General features: G+C 47.0%; 1 protein-coding gene across 3 annotated transcripts in view; it reads right to left on the reverse strand.

The window, feature by feature from the left end:
* MAPK4 (mitogen-activated protein kinase 4) overlaps positions 1–20,524 on the reverse strand; it is a 166,582-nt gene that overhangs the window by 15,096 nt on the left and 130,962 nt on the right. For all 3 annotated transcript variants that reach the window (XM_030810422.1, XM_030810421.1, XM_030810420.1), the window contains exon 3: positions 1,774–1,918. In XM_030810422.1, the coding sequence (XP_030666282.1) occupies positions 1,774–1,918 (145 nt within the window). The remainder of the gene's footprint in view (positions 1–1,773; positions 1,919–20,524) is intronic.

The raw sequence follows: 20,524 nt of genomic DNA on the forward strand, positions 1-20,524 counted from the left end.
GAGAAGAGGAAGGGCCATCTGGTGGGCCACAGAGGAGGGCTGCTTTATTAAGAGCAGGCAAGCAATGGTGAGCAAGGAGGATGCAGAGGCTCTATCCCGCTCTGTGTACAGGGCATGGGAGAAAGGATGGCCTCAACTCAAAAAAACCGAGGGGAGATGGTGTCCCCTGAGAAGCAGGGTAGGCTGAGGAGGCAGGGAGAGCACTCCACGGGGAGACCACTCACAGGGAGGCTGAGGCCAAGACAGTGTGGTTAGGACAGGGCAGGGCTGCAAGCACTGAGAAGAGAGGTCAGGCAGGAGGACCAGATATGAGGCCCAGAGTTCTGTAGGGGTATGGAATCCAGGCAGAGGACAGGTGGCAAGGAGGCAGGCCCACAGGGCTCTGTCTGCCATGCTGCAGCCAGAGCATGTGGAGACTGGCCTCACCATGGTCCTCTACCAATGGTGGTTTGGAACATTTCTGGGCTTCCAGCCTCTGCAAAGTTAGCCTGGGTGGAGGGGGTGGATGAAAATTATTTGAGTAAGTGACAGCAGCATTTAGGGCTGAGTGTGGAAACTTGGGAAGGGCTGAGGGACATAGTGCAGAGGAAGTAGAGCTCATGGCGGTTGAGAAGCAACTGAGGGGGGCTTGCCAGAGAGGGAGGAGGAGACCCAGGGAGCAGAGGGTTTCAAGAAGGAGGTGACTATCATCGCTGACTACTGCCACAGAATGAGGCTGAAATGGGTTCCCTGGATTAAGAACATGGCAGTTTGGGTCAGAACAGCTTCAGACAGATGGAGGGGGAGTGAGCCACACTGCAGAGTGAGGAGAGAATGGAAGAGAGGGAGTGAAGAGAGAGAGCAAGTGCTCTTCCAAGCAAAGAGGGAGAGTGCGAGAATGAGTATGAAGTGCAATGGGAGAGCCAAGAAGGATGACTCATGCCCTGGGGAATTAGGAGAGACATCGTGGAAGACAAGACATAAGCTGGGTTTTGAAGGTTCAATAGGAGTTTTCTAAGCAGAGAAGGAGGTCTTTCTGCCAAAGTGAACAAAAAATGATGATAGATTAGGAAAACAGTGGGTCACTTGGTGTGGCTGAAGGACAGGGAACAGTGGCAGGGAGGGAGAAGGAAGTGGCTAAAAATGTAGGGTGTGTGTGTTTGCAGCCATCAGTCTCAAGATGTTTGAGTATAAGTGTGTCTAAGTCCATTCAGGCTGCCATAACAAAGTACCATAGCCTAGGTGGCATATAAACAACAAACACTTATTTCTCACAGTTATAGAGGCTAGAAAATCCAATATTAAGGAGATGGCAGATTCGGTGTCCAGTGAGAGGCCCATACCTCATAGATGATGCCGTCTCAGTGTGTCCTTACACAGTGGAAGGTGCAAACAAGCTCCCTCCAGCCTCATTTACAAGGGCACTAATCCCATTCATGAGGGCTCCATCCTCATGACCTAATCACCTTCCAAAGTCTCCACCTCCTAATAGCATCACCTTGGGGGTTAGGATTTCAACCTGTGAATGTTAGGGGAACACAAGCATTTAGGTCATAGCAAAGTAGTTACTTGATTGCAAAAACTTCTGTGCTCAAAAGGCTACTATTTTTTCAGCCTCTCCAGTATTTTTGCCTGACAATATAATAAGGTGCCTCCAAATAGTTTCATAAATGCCACAGAAGTAATTTCAGCAAAACATGAGCATGTCTTGTGATTGTAAGTGTTTTGCACTCAGTTCCCCTTTCTATGGAACGACACCAGATGAGAAGGAAGGTGGCATAGTTAGCAACTCACCAGCAAAGAGCATTCTCCCTGTAAGCATCTCAGCCAGGATGCAGCCGGCGGCCCACATGTCGATGGCTTTTGTGTAGTTATTGGGGGAGAGGAGCAGTCGTGGGGAACGGTACCACTTTGTTACCAACCCTTCTGACAGATAACCCTGAAAGACAAAATTTCTGGTTCCACTGATCAGTCATTTTTGGATACCCTTCCTCCCACGCCTCTTCCAGTTTCCCCTCGCATGAAACAGACCTCTTTCAGGGTCCCTTTCATTCTTGCCCCTTTCCCATTGATCTTGAAGGAGCATGAGTGAACAGAGGTCTGGTTAGAGGGGCTGGGCCTGGTTTGTGGGGTTCAAATGCTTTGGTGAGAGAATCTTATGAGATCCAAGGGTTCTCCTTTGTAGAAAGGAATTCAGGTTATCAATATTTCAGAAGAAATGATTTCCCACCCCACCTTGATGTAACTCTGCCCTTGTCGAGTAAGAAGATGGATAAACAGGAGCTCTGCTCAAGTTCATTACTGCCAGCAACAGAGTAACCATGAGACACTGGTGTTTTCTTTATCCAGTGGATGAATCTCAGAAGTAGCAGACCAGGTCATGACAGGAGCTAAGAAAGTTTCTTTCCAGCTCTTCCTTTTTTTTTTTTTTAAATGAAAAACAAGAACCTCCTGAATTTTTAACTCCTAACTATCTTCCTATGGTTACTTGTTCTTCACAGTCTTTTAAAAAACATAAAGAGGATTTTTTGTTTGTTTTTGTTTTCTTTGATACAGGTTCTCGCATTCTGTCACCCAAGCTGGGATGCAGTGGTGCAACAGTGGCTCACTACAACCTCTGCCTCCCAGGCTCACGGGATCCTCCCACCTCAGCCTCCCAAGGAGCTGGGACCACAGGCGCACACCAATACACCCAGTTAATTTTTGTATGTTTTGTAGAGATGGGGTTTCGTCATGTTGCCCAAGCTGGTCTCAAACTCCTGAGCTCACGCAGTCTGCCCACCTCGGCCTTTCGAAGTGCTGGGATTACAGGCATAAGCCACTGCGCCTGGCCCTTAAAGGGGATTTGTTGATATGTTTCAGAAGCCACAGGGCTGAGAAGAATTTGGGAAGGTGCAGTGTCTTCTGCCAAGCTGGTGCAAGAGAAGCCCCAGGAAGGGGAGATGGGAATATATGGGAAGCTCCATTCCCAGGTCTAGGGGCAGACACAGTGGACCAGGGTCCTCCTGTCAGCTGAGCTGAGCCCTGGGTGTCTGAATGGGAGAGGTTCTGGGGCCCACAACATGGTACTGGTGATCAGAATTCAAGAGAGGAGTTGCAGTCGAGTGGATGGGGTGAAATTTAGGATAATTTTCTACAAAAAAAAAAAAAATCTTTAAAGAATACTCAGAAGTGGAGACCCAATTTTATTAAAAGAGCTCAAATCAATAAGTATATTGGCTCAAAAAAAATCTTCAAATAGCCTTCTGCCCAAGGCTGCGGGGTGAGGATAGTTTCAGCTCCATTTGGATGTAGAGAGGATCATGTCTCTGTAATCAGACCCGGTCTCCCCAAGCGGGGCATGCCCATGCACAGGATGGCCAAGGAGGGAGTGAGCAGGACAGCAGGCACACTCGGCACACAAGTGGGTGCGTCTGCATGCGGCTGTTGCAGGCCAGCTGGGGCCAGCCTCTTGTGTGAGGCTTTGTGACATCACTGCTCTGAGAAGACATGAAGTGCACACTCCCACAGTTCTCTGTGACCACCACTCAGAGCACAAGAAACAAGATGGGAGTGGCCCCTTCCTAATCGTCTCTTTCCTCCTGCCACCTTGTTCCCACTGGGAGGCAGATGAACATGGTTTCCTTTCTAGACCCTTTTAAGGGGCCTTGGGACCTTCGTCAGCTATTGCTCCCATCCACCCATTTTGCTGTCCCTTTAGAGTCATGCATAGCCCATGGGAGGCTTTGACTTTAAAAGCTTCAAAGGTGTTTGGGAAATAATCTAGCAGCAGCTGCCATGTGAGGAGCATAATTAGGGGCCCCCGAAGGATCTAGAGAGAAGGTATAATTAAAGCTCTGAGCATTCTCTTTGCAGAGGCGGCAGGGAAGCAGCCCTCGATCCCAGCTGCCTGCCAGGGAATTCAGAACAGCCTGGATCAAAGTCACTCCAGAAGGGTGGGCACTCCGAGCTGCTCCAGCAAGCCCGTGCTGGGTGGTCACCAGTTCTGATCTGGAGCCAAGTCTCCTGTGCCTGCCCTTGCTGTGCCCCCACTGCCTGATCTCTTGCATGTGGGAGTTGGAAGGTTGGGGGAGAAGGCTCAATCCAATAAACTTTCTACTACACCCTTTAATGATAATGTGCCTACTAATCCCTCACGGGTATGATGAATTTATTTATTTATTTATTTATTTATTTAGAGACGGAGTCTCACTCTGTCGCCCAGGCTGGCGTGCAGTTGTGCTAGCTCTGCTCACTGTAAGCTCCGCCTCCCGGGCTCACGCCACTCTCCTGCCTCAGCCTCCTGAGTAGCTGGGACTGTAGGTGCCTGCCACCACGCCCAGCTAATTTTTTTTTTTGTATTTTTAGTAGAGATGGGGTTTCACCGTGTTCGCCGGGATGGTCTCCATCTCCTGACCTCGATTTCCGCCCACCTCGGCCTCCCAAAGTGCTGGGATTACAGGCGTTAGCCACCGCACCCGGCCTATTTATTTGAGACAGGGTCTCACTCTGTTGCCCAGGCTGGAGTGCAGTGGCGCCATCTCGGCTCTCTGCAACCTCCGCCTCCTGGCTTCAAGCGATCCTCCCATCTCAGCCTCCCAAGTAGCTGAGACTACAGGCACACACCATCACACTCGGCTAATTTTTGTATTTTTTATAGAGATAGGGTTTTGCCATATTGCCCAAGCTGGTTTTGAACTCTTGAGCTCAAGCTATCCTCCCACCTCAGTCTTCCAAAATGCTGGGATTACAGTCGTGAGCCACTGCGCCTGGCCTGGTATGGTATGGTGAATTTAAATGAGACAACATTCTCCAAGAATAAAAGCCCAGTCAACTTTAGCTCTGGGGGGTGAGGACAGGGTGGGAAGGGTTGCTTTTCCTTTCATGCTGAAGCAATGTTTACGGCTGCCCCTGTTTCCAGGCTAGGATGATGAGAGTCTCTGACAGCCTCGCCTTCCCAACCAGAAGTTTCTGCAATGTGTCCTGGGAGGCTAATGTGTCTGTCCCTGTGTGAAGGATGGGAAAACGATTAAGATCATCCCTTGTCTTCAAAGAGCATTTCACATGGTTAGAGAGATGAAATGTTAATATGAAAAAAATGCAAGGACCAGGAAGTAACCATGGCCAACATTTCTGTGGGACTTACCCTGTGCCCAGCACTGTGTTAGTATTTTACATGAATTTGATGCAGGCCCTTCACAGAGTAGTAAAATGACTGGTTCAAGGTGCTGTAACTGGGAAGTGGTCAGGGGTGTCTGGCTCCTGCACTCATCACTTTCATACTGCCAAGCCTTCCCCCATCCCCAGTGACGTGCTTGTGAGTGTGCAGACCACTCAGAGCTGCAGACTTGGAGTCCTCCAATCTCCATCTTGAATGAGCTCCCCAGGGGAGGCGAATACCCCCCTCCTAGTGCAGAAGGCGTTTCAGCATAGGTTGCAGATGGGCCACGTGTGTCTCTGCTTTTCTAATTAGCCTGGGCAGGCCTGCACCCCTAGTGGGGCCCTTGCAAGTCTTACTAGCAGGTGGGCACTGGTGGAGCAAGGAGGCTGCAGGCTCCGTGCTCCCTCTCCACCCCATCACGCTTCCGCCAATTCCCCGGGCAGTCTGGAGAGCAGGAGATTAATGGACTCAGGAAGGCCTCAGGAAGGCCCCTGGCACTGCACTTCCTTGGAAGAAGAAAAACTTAGGGGAAAAGTGACACTGTGGCAGGGACACTGTGATTCTTTCAGGGGACTGGGTTCTCAGGAGCCCTCCTGGTGGAGGAGCAGTAGAAATCAAAGGCCTGTCTCACGGGAACCCAGCAATTTTAGTCTGCAGGACATGGAAGGGGTGGGCGTGACAGCTGCCTGTAGACATTTGCAAGGCTGTCATGTAGAAGAGGAGCTAAGCTTGTTCTCTGAGGCTCTGGGGACAGCTGAGAGCCAATGTGTGAGACAGAAATCTATGCGACATGATAATACCAGCTAACATTTATTGAGCTCCTCAGACTGTTTTATCTGCTTTAAATGGATTAACTCATTTCATCCTCACAGCAATCCCATGAGGTAGGGACTCTCATCATAGTTATTTTACAGGGAGGAAACTGAGGCACAGAGAGGGTAAGCAGCCTGTCCATACTCACACAGGCTATAAGTGGCACAGCTGGAATTCAACCCCAGGATGTGCAGATGTAACGCCTTTGATCTGAATAGAGGGCTCCACTGCCTCGCACATAAGAGAGACTTCTAAGGCTGCCAGGGCTTTCCGTGGGGGCCTGGGCTGTCTAGACAAGCAGAGGGTCCAAGCACAGAACAGACAGTCTCATGGAGAGATGTGCCAAAACCGTCTTCCTGGTGGAGGCCCTAAAGCTTGGCTTCTCAAACTTTGGGGTGCTCTCAGATCCCTTGAGGACCTTGAGTGGTTAAGCGCAGATTCCATTTCTCAGTCTAAACAAGGTGATGCTGATGTTGCCGTTCAGATGACCACACTTGGACCAGCAAGTCCCTAGATGGTCTTTATGATACTGGCCTGCCCTAAGAAATTATGATTTGCTTTACTTACAGGCCAGGCAGATTTCTCAAACTGAGCAGCAGACTGACCTATAATAGGGGTTAATTCTTTGGAGTTACAGACACTCATCAAAAGATCATTTAGAAGAACAACATCCTCCCAGAGGTCCCGCTGAAGCAGACATATACAGCCTCTCTTCTGTAGTCATCTCCCTCTGAAGGCATAATTCTTATCTGTGCCAATGTACATATGAGGCACGTGAGAAACCTTTTTTAAAAAGGAATAATACCACAGCCAAATAGCAAACTCATTCCATTAAACTCATTTCCAGGAAAGCATGCAGCAGGGACTCTCTCAAATTGAGGGAGGGAACACATCACAAAGCCTGGCTCACATCGCAATCACTGGTAAATCATCTGGCACGTTCTATTATGCAGCTAAAGTAAACATGTGTGAAGAACTAGTTCGGCTAAATCGGCTGCACTGAATTTTCATAAACTTCTAAGATGCCCTAAATGCTGATCTGCTGATCCCCTTTCAGGGCTGCCCCTTCCCCACTCCACCCTCTGGAGGATCCTGGACAGATCCTGAAATTCACCATCTCTTCCCAGGTTTCCATGGAAATCAACCAAAAGCTCATATAAGTTCCCATAGGCCTGCAGGCCCTTGTTGGACACTTCAGGCCCTGTGTGGTCACTTCCTTTTACTTTAAAAAAATTATAATAAAATTGCCGTAAAAAATTTAATTGTGATAAAATACACTTACCATAAAGTTCACCATTTTAACTGTTAAGCACACAGTTCAGTGGCATTAAGTATATTCACAATGCTGTACAACCATCGCCACCATCCATCTCCAGAACTTTTTTTTTTTTTTTTTTGAGACAGAGGCTCACTCTGTCGCCCAGGCTGGAGTGCAGTGGCGTGATCATGACTCACTGCAGCCTCCCAGTGAGACTCGCAACTGCAGCGATACTCGGGCTTTACCCCGCAGAGTGACTGGGACTACAGGTGCGTGCCACCATACCTTGCTAATTTTTGTATTTTTTGTATAGATGGGGTTTTGCCATTTTGCCGAGGCTGCTCTTGAACTCCTGAGCTCAAGTGATCCACCTGCCTTCTCAGCCTCCCAAAGTGCTGAGACTACAGACATGAGCCACTGTACCCAGCCAAGAACTCTTTTCATCTTGCAAAACTGAAAGTCTGTCCCCTTAAACAATGACTCCCCATTGTTCTTGCCCCCTGCGTCTGGCAACCACCATGCTCCTTTCTATCTGTATGGGTTTGATGGCTCTAGGGACCTCATAGAAGCAGAATCATACAGGCTTTGTCCTTTTGCATCTGGCTTATTTCATTTAGCATAATGTACTTCTCCTTACTTTAAACAGCAGGAAAGTGGGAGCAATGGAGTTGGGCTTCTTTTTAAAAAGCACTTCGGTGAAATGTGGTTGTCTTCTAATTCAACTAGAGCTCACCATCTGATAAAAGCTTTGGACATTATCCTCATGGGGTCCAAATCAAGAACTCTGAATCCTATTACAGTTCAAAGACAGGATAACATGTTCTGTTTGTTCAGTGACGTACCAGGACTGACAGCTCCATTACCACCATCCTTACCAGGACCAGTGGCTGGGCTGGGTAGAGAGGTGGGTGGAGGGATGATTTGGCTGGGCTGCTTCTGCCTCAGTTTCCTTATCTGCTTCTGCTGCTGGAGGCGCTACAAGTTCTCCTCTGTGGGGCATTAGCATCCTGGGGTGCTGCATGACAATGGACAGCAATCTTTAAGTGAGGAGCCCTGCTAGGCCAAAGTGATTAATTTTTAATAGGCCAGTCTGTGGGCAAATGGCTTCTTTTAGTAAGATGCATTAACTGTCAAGCCACAAATAGACATCTGTCATGCTGGCTTTCAAGGGGAAATCTAGTGGCACTCTGGATCAGTGGCTCTCAGACCTGCTACAGGCTGGAAGCACCTAGGGAACTTAAAAAAAAAAAAAAAATCCTGCCGTTCAGGCCTCCTGCTGTGCCAATCACATCAGAATCTGTGGGGGCGGGGGTGGGGGGTGGGACCCAGGCATCAGTGATTTGTTTACAGCTCCCAAGGTGATTCCAAGGTGTAGCTGTATTTGAGAACCAGCATCCCTAGAGGTCTGGAGTTCACCTGCTTTGGAAAGGTAAGTAGTATTTTCATGGTTCCTGGATGAGTACAGGTTTCTATTTCTACCTCCCCTCAGGATAAGATAAATCCTTGAGTAGCCACAGAGGTTTTCCCCAGATGGCTGAACCATAGGAAGTAAAAATTTACTGAAAAATCACTGATCATAATAATAGCTATCATTTATTGAGAAAGTATGATGTGCCAGGCACCGTGCCAAGTACTGCTTTATTAATAGTGCATTTAATTGCCAAAATGACCCTGTGAAACAAGTAGAGAGAGGGGGCTAACTTGACCAAGATCAAATTAACTAATAATTGGTAGAGCTGAGATCCAGTCCCAGCAGTGAGCAAAACAAAAGTCCCTGTAATCATGGGGTGCACACTTTGGATGGAAAGACAGCTGAACAAACAAATGTATGATATGTCTAGTGGAGATAAGTGCAAGGAATGGAAATAAAGCAGGGTAAGGAGATAGAGAGTGATGGGGTGGGTGGTCCGGAAAGGCCTCTCGTATAAGGGGACATTCGAGCAGAGACCAGAGTGAGTCAAGGGGTGAGCCATGTGGCCATGTGGTAGAAGACATGAGACGTTGGTCTCCGAGCCCCAGGCCTCCCCTTTCTGTCCCCCACCTCTTGCCCCGAGGAGAGTAGAACCTTTCTCCTCCCTCCTAGCAAACTTTTCTCTCAGCTCCCTTATTAACATCCAGGTATATAACTGAGAGCATATTAGGGAGGGGAGGGAATATTTGTTGACATCCACTCTGTACAAGGGATTTTGCCAGCAGTAGCTCAGCTCACCTCCTGGGAACCCTGTTGAAGGTGTTTATTTTTCATTTTACATTTGGGGATATTACTGCAGGACCCTCCTCTCTGACTTAGCTGGCAAGGCTTTGTGTTCACACAGCCTCCTGGACCCCTTCATCTAACTTCATAACTCTATAGCAGGGGAGGCAGCGAGAGCTCCTGAAGGCAAGAGCCAGTTGTTTTCCCTCTGTCTGCCGTGCACCTCTGTACAGGATAGGCGCTCACTTACAATCGAGTGAATGAATGCAGTAAAAACATTGAGCTAAAGGAATGACTGATATGCCCATGAAATTCAGGAACTGACCACCAGTCAGGTGAAAATTAGTTTGAAGTTGAATTGCCATGTAAAAATCTCAGGACAAAGGTAGTGTCTGTGCTCAAGCCTAGCCCTCTGCTGTGTGGGGTATGGGTCTGGCTTTCTATTGAACATGCTCTTCATGCTACCGTGTGGAAGCCGGACACCTCGGGCTGCTAATCTTGCCTGGGACCAACCTGGAGGTCAGACTCAGAGCTTTATTGCACCCCTCTACACCTCCATCCTCAAAAAGAAAGAAAATGTGAGTCCAAAAGCACTTTTGAGAAATGGGTAATAATAACAGCCATCTGCCAGGTGCTGACCATGAGCTCAGGGTGCTCCTCACCCTCTGTCTCCTTCCATTTGGTCATCATGACACTCTCCCAGGGTGGCTGCTATCATTGTCCCTGTTCCACAGAAGAGGATGCAGAGGCAGGGAGGGTAACGACACGGCATAGTCCAACATCACAGAGTCCTCCATTAGGCCTCCAGGCCCAAAGTTCCCCTCCGATTCCAGCCTCTTCACAGCTGCTCCCACCCCATAGGACTGGAACTCTCCCCAGTTTGACTTGCAGAGAACGCTCAGAAGAACAAAAGGAACTTCCCTGACTTCTCCCTTCTCAGAAGGCTCTGGAATGTGACCCACAACCCTTGTGATGCAATCAGACTAAGAAATAAGAGAGACACACATCATTGTCTTGCTTTGTTTTTGGAGACAGGGTCTTACTTTGTCACCCAGGCTAAAGTGCAGCGGCTTGACCTTCTGGGTTCAAGCGATCCTCCTGCCTCCCAAGTAGTTGGGACTACAGGCGCGCACCACCACACCTGGTTAATTTTTATATTTTCTGTAGAGACAGGGTTTCACCATGTTGGCCAGCTGGTCTCGAACTCCTGAGCTCAAGCATTGCACCCACTTCAGCCTCCCAAAGTGCTAGGATTACAGGCATGAGACACCATGCCTGGCCTTTCTATTTTCTACTGATGCGGGATGAGGTAGAACTTAGATGGGTCTGGAGGGCGTGACAGATTTTGGAGTCTCCAGGTAGACTCATTATACAGATGATGTGGGAGGGAATGGAATGGGCCCTAGAGAGCTTACCTGAAGTTTTAAAAGTCTCTCTGTCACAAGGTCTGCCTGGAAAGGGCAGGTGTGGGGAAGGAGGAGGCTCCTGGTAGTCCACCCTAAATATAGGCAGGAAATAGCTCCCTGCAGAAAACTGGGGATGCCCTGCTCCTCCTGAACTTGACCACCTGCCTGTCTGGGTGCAGGAGTCTCACCTACAGAGTTGCTGTTTTTAGTTAAGATAGTAAGGTAGTGTTTCCTGAAATGAATTCATATTCTGAAGATGTTAATAGCTAGCAGGGGAGATAGGATGTGTGCCCAAACACCCTTGGGACAGGCTGGCAACAACCAGTGAAGCTTATTTATAAAGTCTCAGAATCTTCTAGATGGGGATTTAGTATGTAGTGCTTGTCAAACCTCTTTGTCCACTTACCCACTTTTTTCTAAGTGCATCATGGGGACCAGTCTTTCCCAGGACAGGCTGTGAGGAATGCTGGGTAAGGTCCCTGTCAACATATCAACTCGATACCTGGGAGAGGAAACATACTGATCTGTTAAGCCCACTGTCTTCTGTTAGCAAAACTAATATTATGGCACCTGCTGAATGCTCTGTGTGAATGGAGTCACACTGCCTCCCCCACTTATCCTGAGAGCCCCTGAGTGCTGGGACCTCTTGGTGTGCCTGGTGCCTGCAGACAAAAGATGCTGAAGGCAGGTGGCTGCAAGTTATAAAAGCCATTAGAAATGCCAGCTACTTTCACTCCACAGAGGCTCTGGCCCCTAAGAAAAGCAGGGATGTTTTGGTTAGGAAAGCGAGGCTGGGCAAGGTGGGGGGTGCAGGTTACCGGAGGAAGGAGGTGCCTGCTGAATGAGTAGCACTGAGACCACTGCCCAGGCTGGCCAGGCAGGGAAGAAGTACAGGCAGCGGGGATGGAGGAGGGGAGTGAGCATGGGGAGGAGGGCAGCAGAAAGGTCTTGAGATCAACTCGAGAGGGGTCTCCACAGTTGCTTCTGTTAGGGTCCAAATCCAACTCTTGGCTCAGTAACCCTGTCTGACCCTGACTTTGGGAAGGGTCTTTTTGGATCACACTATTCATAGGGAACCACATCCTTTCTGCAGAAACTCTTCTATTCTGGGAAAACCTGCAAGTTGCAGGCAGGTACACCACTTTTGAAGTGCCCACATACTGGGAGGCAGCTCCTGGGTCACCTGTTCGAGAGAATTACAGTCTTATTTCAGATGCTCTTTTAACAGGCCTTTATAAAATGTTTCCAGTAGGTCCGGCCCTGTTTGTGGTACTCTGAATCAGGGGACTGTCTTCAGGGAGCTTACACTCCAGCTCTGGGCAGTAAGTATGCTGGTTCAACTGCAAAGACTATCATGAAACCTGGGCACAGTCAACACCAGATGAGGGCAGGAAGATGGGGCAGTCACTGTATGAAGAAGGAAACAGAAGAGGGGCCAGGGTGGATCTTGGTTTGGGGAGCCTCTTAAAAATACAAAATCATGAATACAAAATTAGATATGAAGTGAATATTTATGTTTAATCAGAAAAGGAACTGCAGCTAATTAAAAATTATAAAAAGCTGGCAAATACTACAAACACCACACCATTCATAAAAATAACATTTTTACTAATTAGCTGCTTGGCAAACTGCTGGTAGCAAATGTAAACATGCTGCATAATCTCTGATCTTCTCTTCTGTGACAATTTTGTAATATGCTTCTTTATTTATTTATTTATTTTATTTATTTTTTTTTTTTGAGACAGAGTCTCGCTGTCACCCAGGCTGGAGTGCAGTGGCACGATCTTGGCTCACTGCAGGCTGCGCCCCCCCGGGGTTCATGTCATTCTCCTGCCTCAGCCTCTCAAGTAGATGGGACTACAGGCACCCGCCACCTCGCCCGGCTAATTTTTTGTATTTTTAGTAGAGACGGGGTTTCACTGTGTTAGCCAGGATGGTCTCCATCTCCTGACCTCGTGATCCGCCCGCCTCAGCCTCCCAAAGTGCTGGGATTACAGGCGTGAGCCACCGCGCCCGGCCGCTTCTTTATTTTTTTAAGAAATAGGGTCTTGCTATGTTGCCTAGGCTAGATTCAAACTTCCAGGCTCAAGTGATCCTCCGACCTCAGGCTCCTGAGTAGCTAGGACTACAGGCATGCACCACCATGCCCAGCTTGAAAGATAACTCAGTCTTTGAAAGTTAGATAGTTAAAAGGATAACTCTTTCTTCTAGTGTGGTTGATAACTTTAGAATGGTTTTTTTTTTTTTTTTTTTTTTTGAGACAGAATCTCTCTCCATCACCCAGGCTGGAGTGCAGTGGTGTGATCTCGGCTCACTGCAACCTCCGCCACCTGGGCTCAAGCAATCCTCCCACCTCAGCCTTTCCAGTAGCTGGGAACACAAGTGTGTACCACCATGCCCAGCTAATTTTTTCTGTTTTTAGTAGAGACAGGGTTTCACTATGTTGGCCAGGCTGGTCTCAAACTCCTGAGCTCAAGCGATTTGATCCACCTGCCTTGGCCTCCCAAAGTGTTGGGATTACAGGCATGAGCCACCATGCCCAGCCTTGTATAGCTGATATTTATAAGTTCTTTTACCTTATAAGTTTTCTGGATTATCAAATTTGGGAAATAATTCTATTTAGTGTTCTTTTGTACATGACCTATAAGATTTGGGGGGCATTTCTAATTTTATGTGGTGACTCAACTTCTATTCTCTTTGAATTAATGACACTCATTAACCAAGTTGTTGATGATGTCCTAGTTGCAGTCACATGTTATGAGTTGTAGCGTGGGCCCTGTTTGCATGAGGACCTCATGAGTTGATTCCGTGGGCCTTAGCAGGATTTCTAAAAGTTATTCCTACACCACAATGCTGGCAATAACCTAACTGCACATACAGAAGTAACTGCAAACCATGTAAACATAGCTCACTAAAACTAAAAGCATCTCCACTGCAACCTCCCCTAAGTCAGCTCCCCCAAATGCCCAGCCAAGCAAGCGGCATCCAGCAGGAGGGAAAGTCTGAATGGCAATAGCCCATTTGCTAACAGATTGCTCTCAGAATAACTTGCTTTGTGAATATTACAAAAACACGTGACCATGTGAACACAAGGTTAGGGTCCCTCCCAGGGCCTTGGTCAGGGTTGTGCAAAGGAGAGGCCTTGGGGTTAAGTTTCATGGACTTCACGGTAAATGTGGCCCTGACCAGAGTAAACTGGGCAAAAGAAGAGGATAATGGCCAAGGAGGACAGGAGTGGGGGTAGGGGTGTCTTGTTAGAATTTAAGCTTGGAAAGCAGAAACATTCTAGGAACCTTCTTCGAAGTAATCTAATCCATGGTAGGGCCCATGTTCTAATACGCGGAGGAAAATCATCTCGACGGCTGGTCATGAGTTTGCAAAGAGGCCCTGGGTATTCCTTAGAGGAGGGAACGTGTGAGGGGCATGGCTGCAGGGGGAGCTGGTGTGGTTTGAAAGGTGTTTCTGTCCTTCACCTAAACAAGCTGGTGAGAATTTTGGCCACCAGAAAAGGTTTGATTTCCTCCTCTGTCACCTTACTCTCTTAAATTCCTTTACCAAGGGCCAAAACCCACAGTTGCAACTTTGAGTGGAATAGCTAGAGAAGCAAATTCCCTGTCCCCCGCCCCCAACTCCCGCCTAGAGAATCTGCAGGGATTTTCTCCTTCACACTTAGCAATGCATCCGAGAGGGTTTTGAAGAGCTGAGGAAGGAAAGAGAATGCAAATGTCCCAGACACTTGGAGGGAGGTGCAGCTCTGAAGAGGGGAAGAGGCACAGGAGGTGGGTATGGGCTCTGAAGATAAAGTCTGTCTGCTTCACAGTTTTCCACAACCCTGGTTGGTGGGTTCTGCCCACTCTCAGCAGATGGGTCCACAGAAGAGTGCTGATGTTTGCATCACTGTTAATCACACAGTGCTGCCAGTGAATTTGGTTTGCAAAACTGAAATACATGCAACAGTTGATGTGTGCACCTGTAGCTAATTCACTTTCGCAGCTGTAGAGTATTCCAGTGTATTTATATGGAGAGTTTGTCAAGAGGGACTAGGTATTTTGTTGTTGTTGTTAGATTTACTTCTAACTGCCTGATACATCATAAAGAATTTGGCTGGTCTTTATTCTCAGTTCCTGGAGGAAGCTTCTAAACCCTTGGAATCTCCTGAGTGATACGTGTGTCTGTTATTCATGGTGGGCTCCTGGAACCATATCTGACGTGATGCTAATAAGGCAACTCATGGTTGGTCCCTAGATGGCTTCAGGATGGGGATGACTGTGATTAGAAGGCTGGGGCTTTAAGCCACGTGATATCAGCCCAACTTCCAGGGGTGGAGAGGGGCTGGAGATTGAGTTCAGTTAGGTGGCCAATGATTAAATCAACCATGCCTAGGTAATGAACCCAACTCCTACCCTCCCCAAAAAACTCTGGGCACTGAAGCTCAAGTGAGCTTCCCTGGTTGATGATACATACCCATGTGCTAAGAAAGTGACATGCCCTGAGAACACAGAAACTTCACATTTGGGAGCTTCCCAGACCTCATCCTCTAGGTCTCTTCTTTTGGCTGGTCCTGACTTGAATCCTTTGTAATAAAACTATAATAATAAATACAGGGCTTTTCTGAGTTCTGGGAACCAGTCAAGTGAATGATTAAATCTGAGGGAAGATGAGAATCTCCAAATTTGTAGCTCTTAGGTCAGATGTGCAGGTGACCTAGGGACCCCCGGGCTTGTGGCAACTGACTGAGTTGAGAGCACCCTTGTGTGGGACTGCTCTTAAGCTGCAAAGTTTGCCCTAACTCTGAGTCAGAACTTAATTGACAAATTGCCAAATATTATTTGGGTGCTATAATAAATGGTATACTGTTTATGTTTTTTGCTTTTAGCCCCCAGTGTACAGAAATGAAATTGATTTTTGTATATTGATCTTATATTTGGCAATATTGCTAAAGTCTTTTTATTAAGTCATTAATTTGGTTGGGTTTCATTTAAACAATCAAATCATCTGTGAATAACAATGGCCTTATCTTATTTTGCTTGCTAGGACCACTAGTGCAATGATGTACTGAGAAATAGTGAACACCTTTATGTGTTCCCGGTTTTAAAGAAAAAGCTTTTAACATTTCATTGTTAAACATAATACTGCAGAAGGTTTTTGGTAGAAACCATTTTTTTTGGATGAAGGTAGTTCTTTTATTCCTAGTTATATCATTCACAGATACTGAATTTGCTAGAATGCTTTTTCTGCATCTATTGAGATGATCATGGGGTCTTTTTTTCCTCCTTTGTTTCTGGTAAGTCAAAAGAATAGATTTTTCTAATGTTAAACCAACTTTGCATTTCTAATATCAGTTCAATTTGGATATATTTTATATATTACTCAATTTTTATTTATTTTTTTTTGAGACAGAGTCTTGCTCTGTTGCCCAGGCTGGAGTGCAGTGGCACAATCTTGACTCACTGCAGCCTCTGCCTCTTGGGTTCAAGTGATTCGCCTGCCTCAGCCTCCCAGGTAGCTGGGATTACAGGTGTGCACCACCACACCTAGCTAATTTTTGTATTTTTAGTAGAGACAAGGTTTTACCATGTTGGCCAGGCTTGAACTCCTGGCCTCAGGTGATCTGCCTGCCTCGGCCTCCCAAAGTGCTGGGATTACAGGTGTGAGCCACCGTGCTTGGCTATATTACTGAATTTTGTTTGTCAATATTGTTTTCAGGGCTTTTGCAAATATATTCTCATAAGTGAGACTGGCCTGCAATTTTCCTTTTTCATATTACACTTGTCTAGTTTTGCTACCAAGGCTATAATGCAGGGAGGTAGAAGCTTTTTTTCTATTTTCTCTTATTTGTTAATTAAAAGTCTGGTTGAAGTTGATAAAACTATTGGACATGAGGTTTTCTTTCTGAGAAGTTTTAGCTACTGATTCAATTTTAGTAGTGACTGCATTATTTAGGTGTTTTATTTCTTTTTTAGTCAATTTGATGATATATTTTCTAAGAATTTGTTTCATGTAATTAACAAAAAATACAAGGACATATTTATTTTATATACTTAGATATGTTTGATAAATATGTATTTATTTAATAAATGAATATTTATGAGCATGGAATTCATGGTATTCCCATACTTTTGAGTCTCTGTTGTGTCTATAGTTATGTTCCTTGATAATTTAGGGCTGTTTGAATGCCTCTGGTTCTAGAGGCCCCCTAGCCACTCAGTGGAAGGCCTAATACTCTGAAGCTTATTGAATTGCAGCCCGATTTGATTTTATTTGATATTGATCAAAGATGGTCATAAATAGTATTTGGGGTAGGGCCGAGAAATGTAATCTAGTCCTGGACTAGGTTTTTTCATTTATTCCTTCAGTAGAATGAAAGTCATGGTCAGCTGCCACTTTGATTTCAGGGAAAAGAGTATCATTGTTGCCTAAGGAGCTGATTTTTGTAGGCTTACAACAGTTCAGTATTTCCTAGAGTGACAGGGAATAAGGGCGATCTCCCCTAATTGAAGTGAGTAAAGAAGGCCTTGACAAGCCCATTCCACAAGTCAGTCTGGAAAACCACAGGCCCTAAGGAGCAGCTGATAGGAGCACTTGGGCCGGTGAAACATCCAAGCTACTTGGGGACCCTTGAACATCTCTATCTCCAGATGGCTGAGCATGGCTCTGTTCTGGTAGGCCCAGGCTCAGGGGTGACTGATGTTATTCGGCTTCCTACCTTCCCCTCTGTGGTCCAAGTGACAGCTTCCCCTGTCCCCTGCCCATTTAAATATTTTAGTGTGTGGTTAAAAACCTCAGAGGCTGTGGATCTGATCACCTGCCTCCTTCTCTAAAAGAGATGTTATAGTCATTTCAGTCAAGTCTCTCATTTTGCTGAACAGGAACTAATCATCACCATCACCAATAACAGCAGTATTACTAAAAGCACATATGATATGCCTGCCAAACACTGTGTTAACACTTTACATCAACAATCTCAGTGAATACGTTTATTGAATTATTAATGTAGCAAATATCTATTGAGCTTCTACTCTGCTCCAGGTACTTTTCTGGGTGCTGGGACAGAGCAGTGAACCAAGCAGAGAAGCTCCCATTCCGTGGCACCCATATGCTACCCCGGTAGGTTTGGTGTTCTTATTCCTATTTTACAGATGAGTAAAGTCAGGCTTGGGAAAGAGAAGGTAGAGTGGCCAGTTAAGTGTGAAAGCTGTGAATAAACCCAGGTTTTGTTTTGAACAGCTATGCTATGCTCTACATCAGCAATTCTCAACCTTAAGCGTGCATCAGAACCCCCTGGGGAGTCTGCTAAAACTCATTGCTGGCCTCACCCCCAGAGTTTCTGATTCAGCAAGTCTCAGGTGTGGCCAGACAATCTGCATGTGTAATGAGTTCGGAGGGGATGCTGATGCTGCTGGTCTGCCCACCACACTTGGAGAACTGCTGTCCTGCACCACAGAACCAAGTCTCTGCGCCTTCCCTCCTGCCTCTTTCAGGCCCCACTTTTTTCTCTCTCCAGGTGCTCAAGTACCGTGTCTCTCCTCCAAATGTGTGCAAGGGACCGCATACCAGGAAGACTTCCTGTATGTCCCGGGACCTCAACCCCACTGCCATCAGCTGGTGTTGGTGCGTGCTGCCATCACCATCTGTCTGTGTGCATAATTACCTTAATTAAATAGGTCCTCACATAGAATCTGTGTAAACAAGTTACGCTGCACCTGATTTCTCAGGCTGTATTATGGGCAACACACATCAATCACACCAGCTGAGGCTCTGGCTTTCAGCTGGAAAACGAGGGGGTTCTCTGGGTTTGCGTTCAGGGTGAGTGCTGTGCGGATCCTCTCAGACCTGCAGGTTCTGCTGCGTTTTTCATTTGCCTCTTTCCAAGGAAGCCCACGCTACTTGCTACTCAGCCAATTGTTTCTCAAGCATAGGAGATGCTGCCCACCTCAAAATCGGGACCTCACTGGCTGTATCCCCAGCAGTGCTCAGCTCAGTGGGTCCCTAGGGTAGAAGCAGCTGTTCTGAGGCACTCAGGACTGATGCTGTTACGGTGCCCCTGTCCTGTATGCAATTCAAGTAAAAGTAATACAAACCACAAAATAAGTGTAAGGGAGTACAACAAAGGTCAAGTTTTCTTCCCAAAATGAGTATTTGATATTTTTAAATAGCAAATATCAAATTCTTTATGAATCCTTCTAGGATATCCTGGCTCTGCTGGTGCCCTGACTCTTGGGTGCTCCAGCACAGGGTAAGGGTGTACACAGTGCAGAGCCAACAGTTTCGTTTGCTTTTTTTTTTTTTATCAGGGGAGCCTGGCTCTCATCTTGCCCACTGCATCCTGCAGTGCCCTGCCAGATGGGGATCCCTTGAATGCTGTGCTGAAAACACAAGCTCTGAGGCTGGGTTCAAATCTTGAACCAGCAACTTATTTGCTGGTGACTTAAAGCAACTTTCTTAACCTCTTGGAGCCTCAGTTTCCTCATCTGCGTAATGGAGCCAATATCTACTTCGTAGGGTTGCTGTCAGGATGAAACAGAAAATGTAGGAGAAACTCCCAGCTCTGAATAGATGTGACTCTGCCCTCCCTTTTGCAATCTCCATTTTGATAGAGACTTTGATGGTTTCCTCTTGCTTGTTATATTTTGTCCAAACCCTGCAGCCTTATTTCTCAGGTCCTCCCCCTGCCTCCCTCCTCATCCTATGCAGCCTTCTCACTCTCGGCTCCCCAGGCGCTCTCTCTACTGCACACGTGGCATCCACCACCTTCTTTCTTGCCATCCCTCACCTGGAGTGCCTCCTCCTCCCTCCCTCTTTAAATCTTGACAACCCACAAGGCTCACATCAAGTGCCCCATCCTCAGAATGCCCTCCAGCTCCAAATGACCTCTTATATAGGGGAAAACAGGGCTAGAAAGGTAGGAAGGGAAAGGAAAGTGTTCCATACAAGACCCACTCGGTATCACTCGCTTCACACTGGCTATACATGCCACTTTCCCTGATGTGCTAAGACTTGAGTCTATCTTTTTTTTTTTTTTTTTTTAAGATGGAGGCTTGACCTAGGCCAGGGTGCAGTGGTACAATCTTGGCTCACTGCAACCTCCGCCTCCCAGGTTCAAACAATTCTCCTGCCTCAGCCTCCTGAGTAGCTGGGATTACAGTCGTGCGCCATCATACCTGGCTAATTTTTGTATTTTTAGTAGAGACGGGGTTTCAGCATGTTGGCCAGGCTGGTCTCGAACTCCTGATCTCAAGTGATCCACCCACTTGGGCATCCCAAAGTGCTGGGATTATAGGCGTGAGCCACCGTGCCCCGCCTGAGTCTATGTTCTTGTCTTCCCAGTTCAATCATCAGCTTCTGACAGGCAGGCAGCAACAGTAATAATAATAAACACAGCCAGTTATCAGGCATTAACCATTTAGGGTTATTTAATGCTTAGAGTGGCCAGGTGAAGAAGTAATAATATAATTTCCCTCCTGCAATACCCGCACAGACTTTTCACAGTCAGTAAGCATCTGTTAATAGTGACAGTGGTGATGGAGTAATGACTAACATCTGGATGCCTCTTTGCTCCCTCCTCTCTCACTGAGGGTGGTGTGGATGCAGAGTAAGGGAGCAAGGAGAGCTGGGGGTTGGCAAAGAGATGAGCAGGACCCGATCTTCCTGGATGAACAAGTGGCCACCTCTATGGGGTCAACAAAGGCCTCTCTACTCAAACAACTTCCTGGGCACCTGCCATGGGCCTGATA

The sequence above is a fragment of the Nomascus leucogenys genome, chromosome 4 (genome assembly GCF_006542625.1).
Source record: "Nomascus leucogenys isolate Asia chromosome 4, Asia_NLE_v1, whole genome shotgun sequence".
NCBI lineage: Eukaryota > Metazoa > Chordata > Mammalia > Primates > Hylobatidae > Nomascus > Nomascus leucogenys.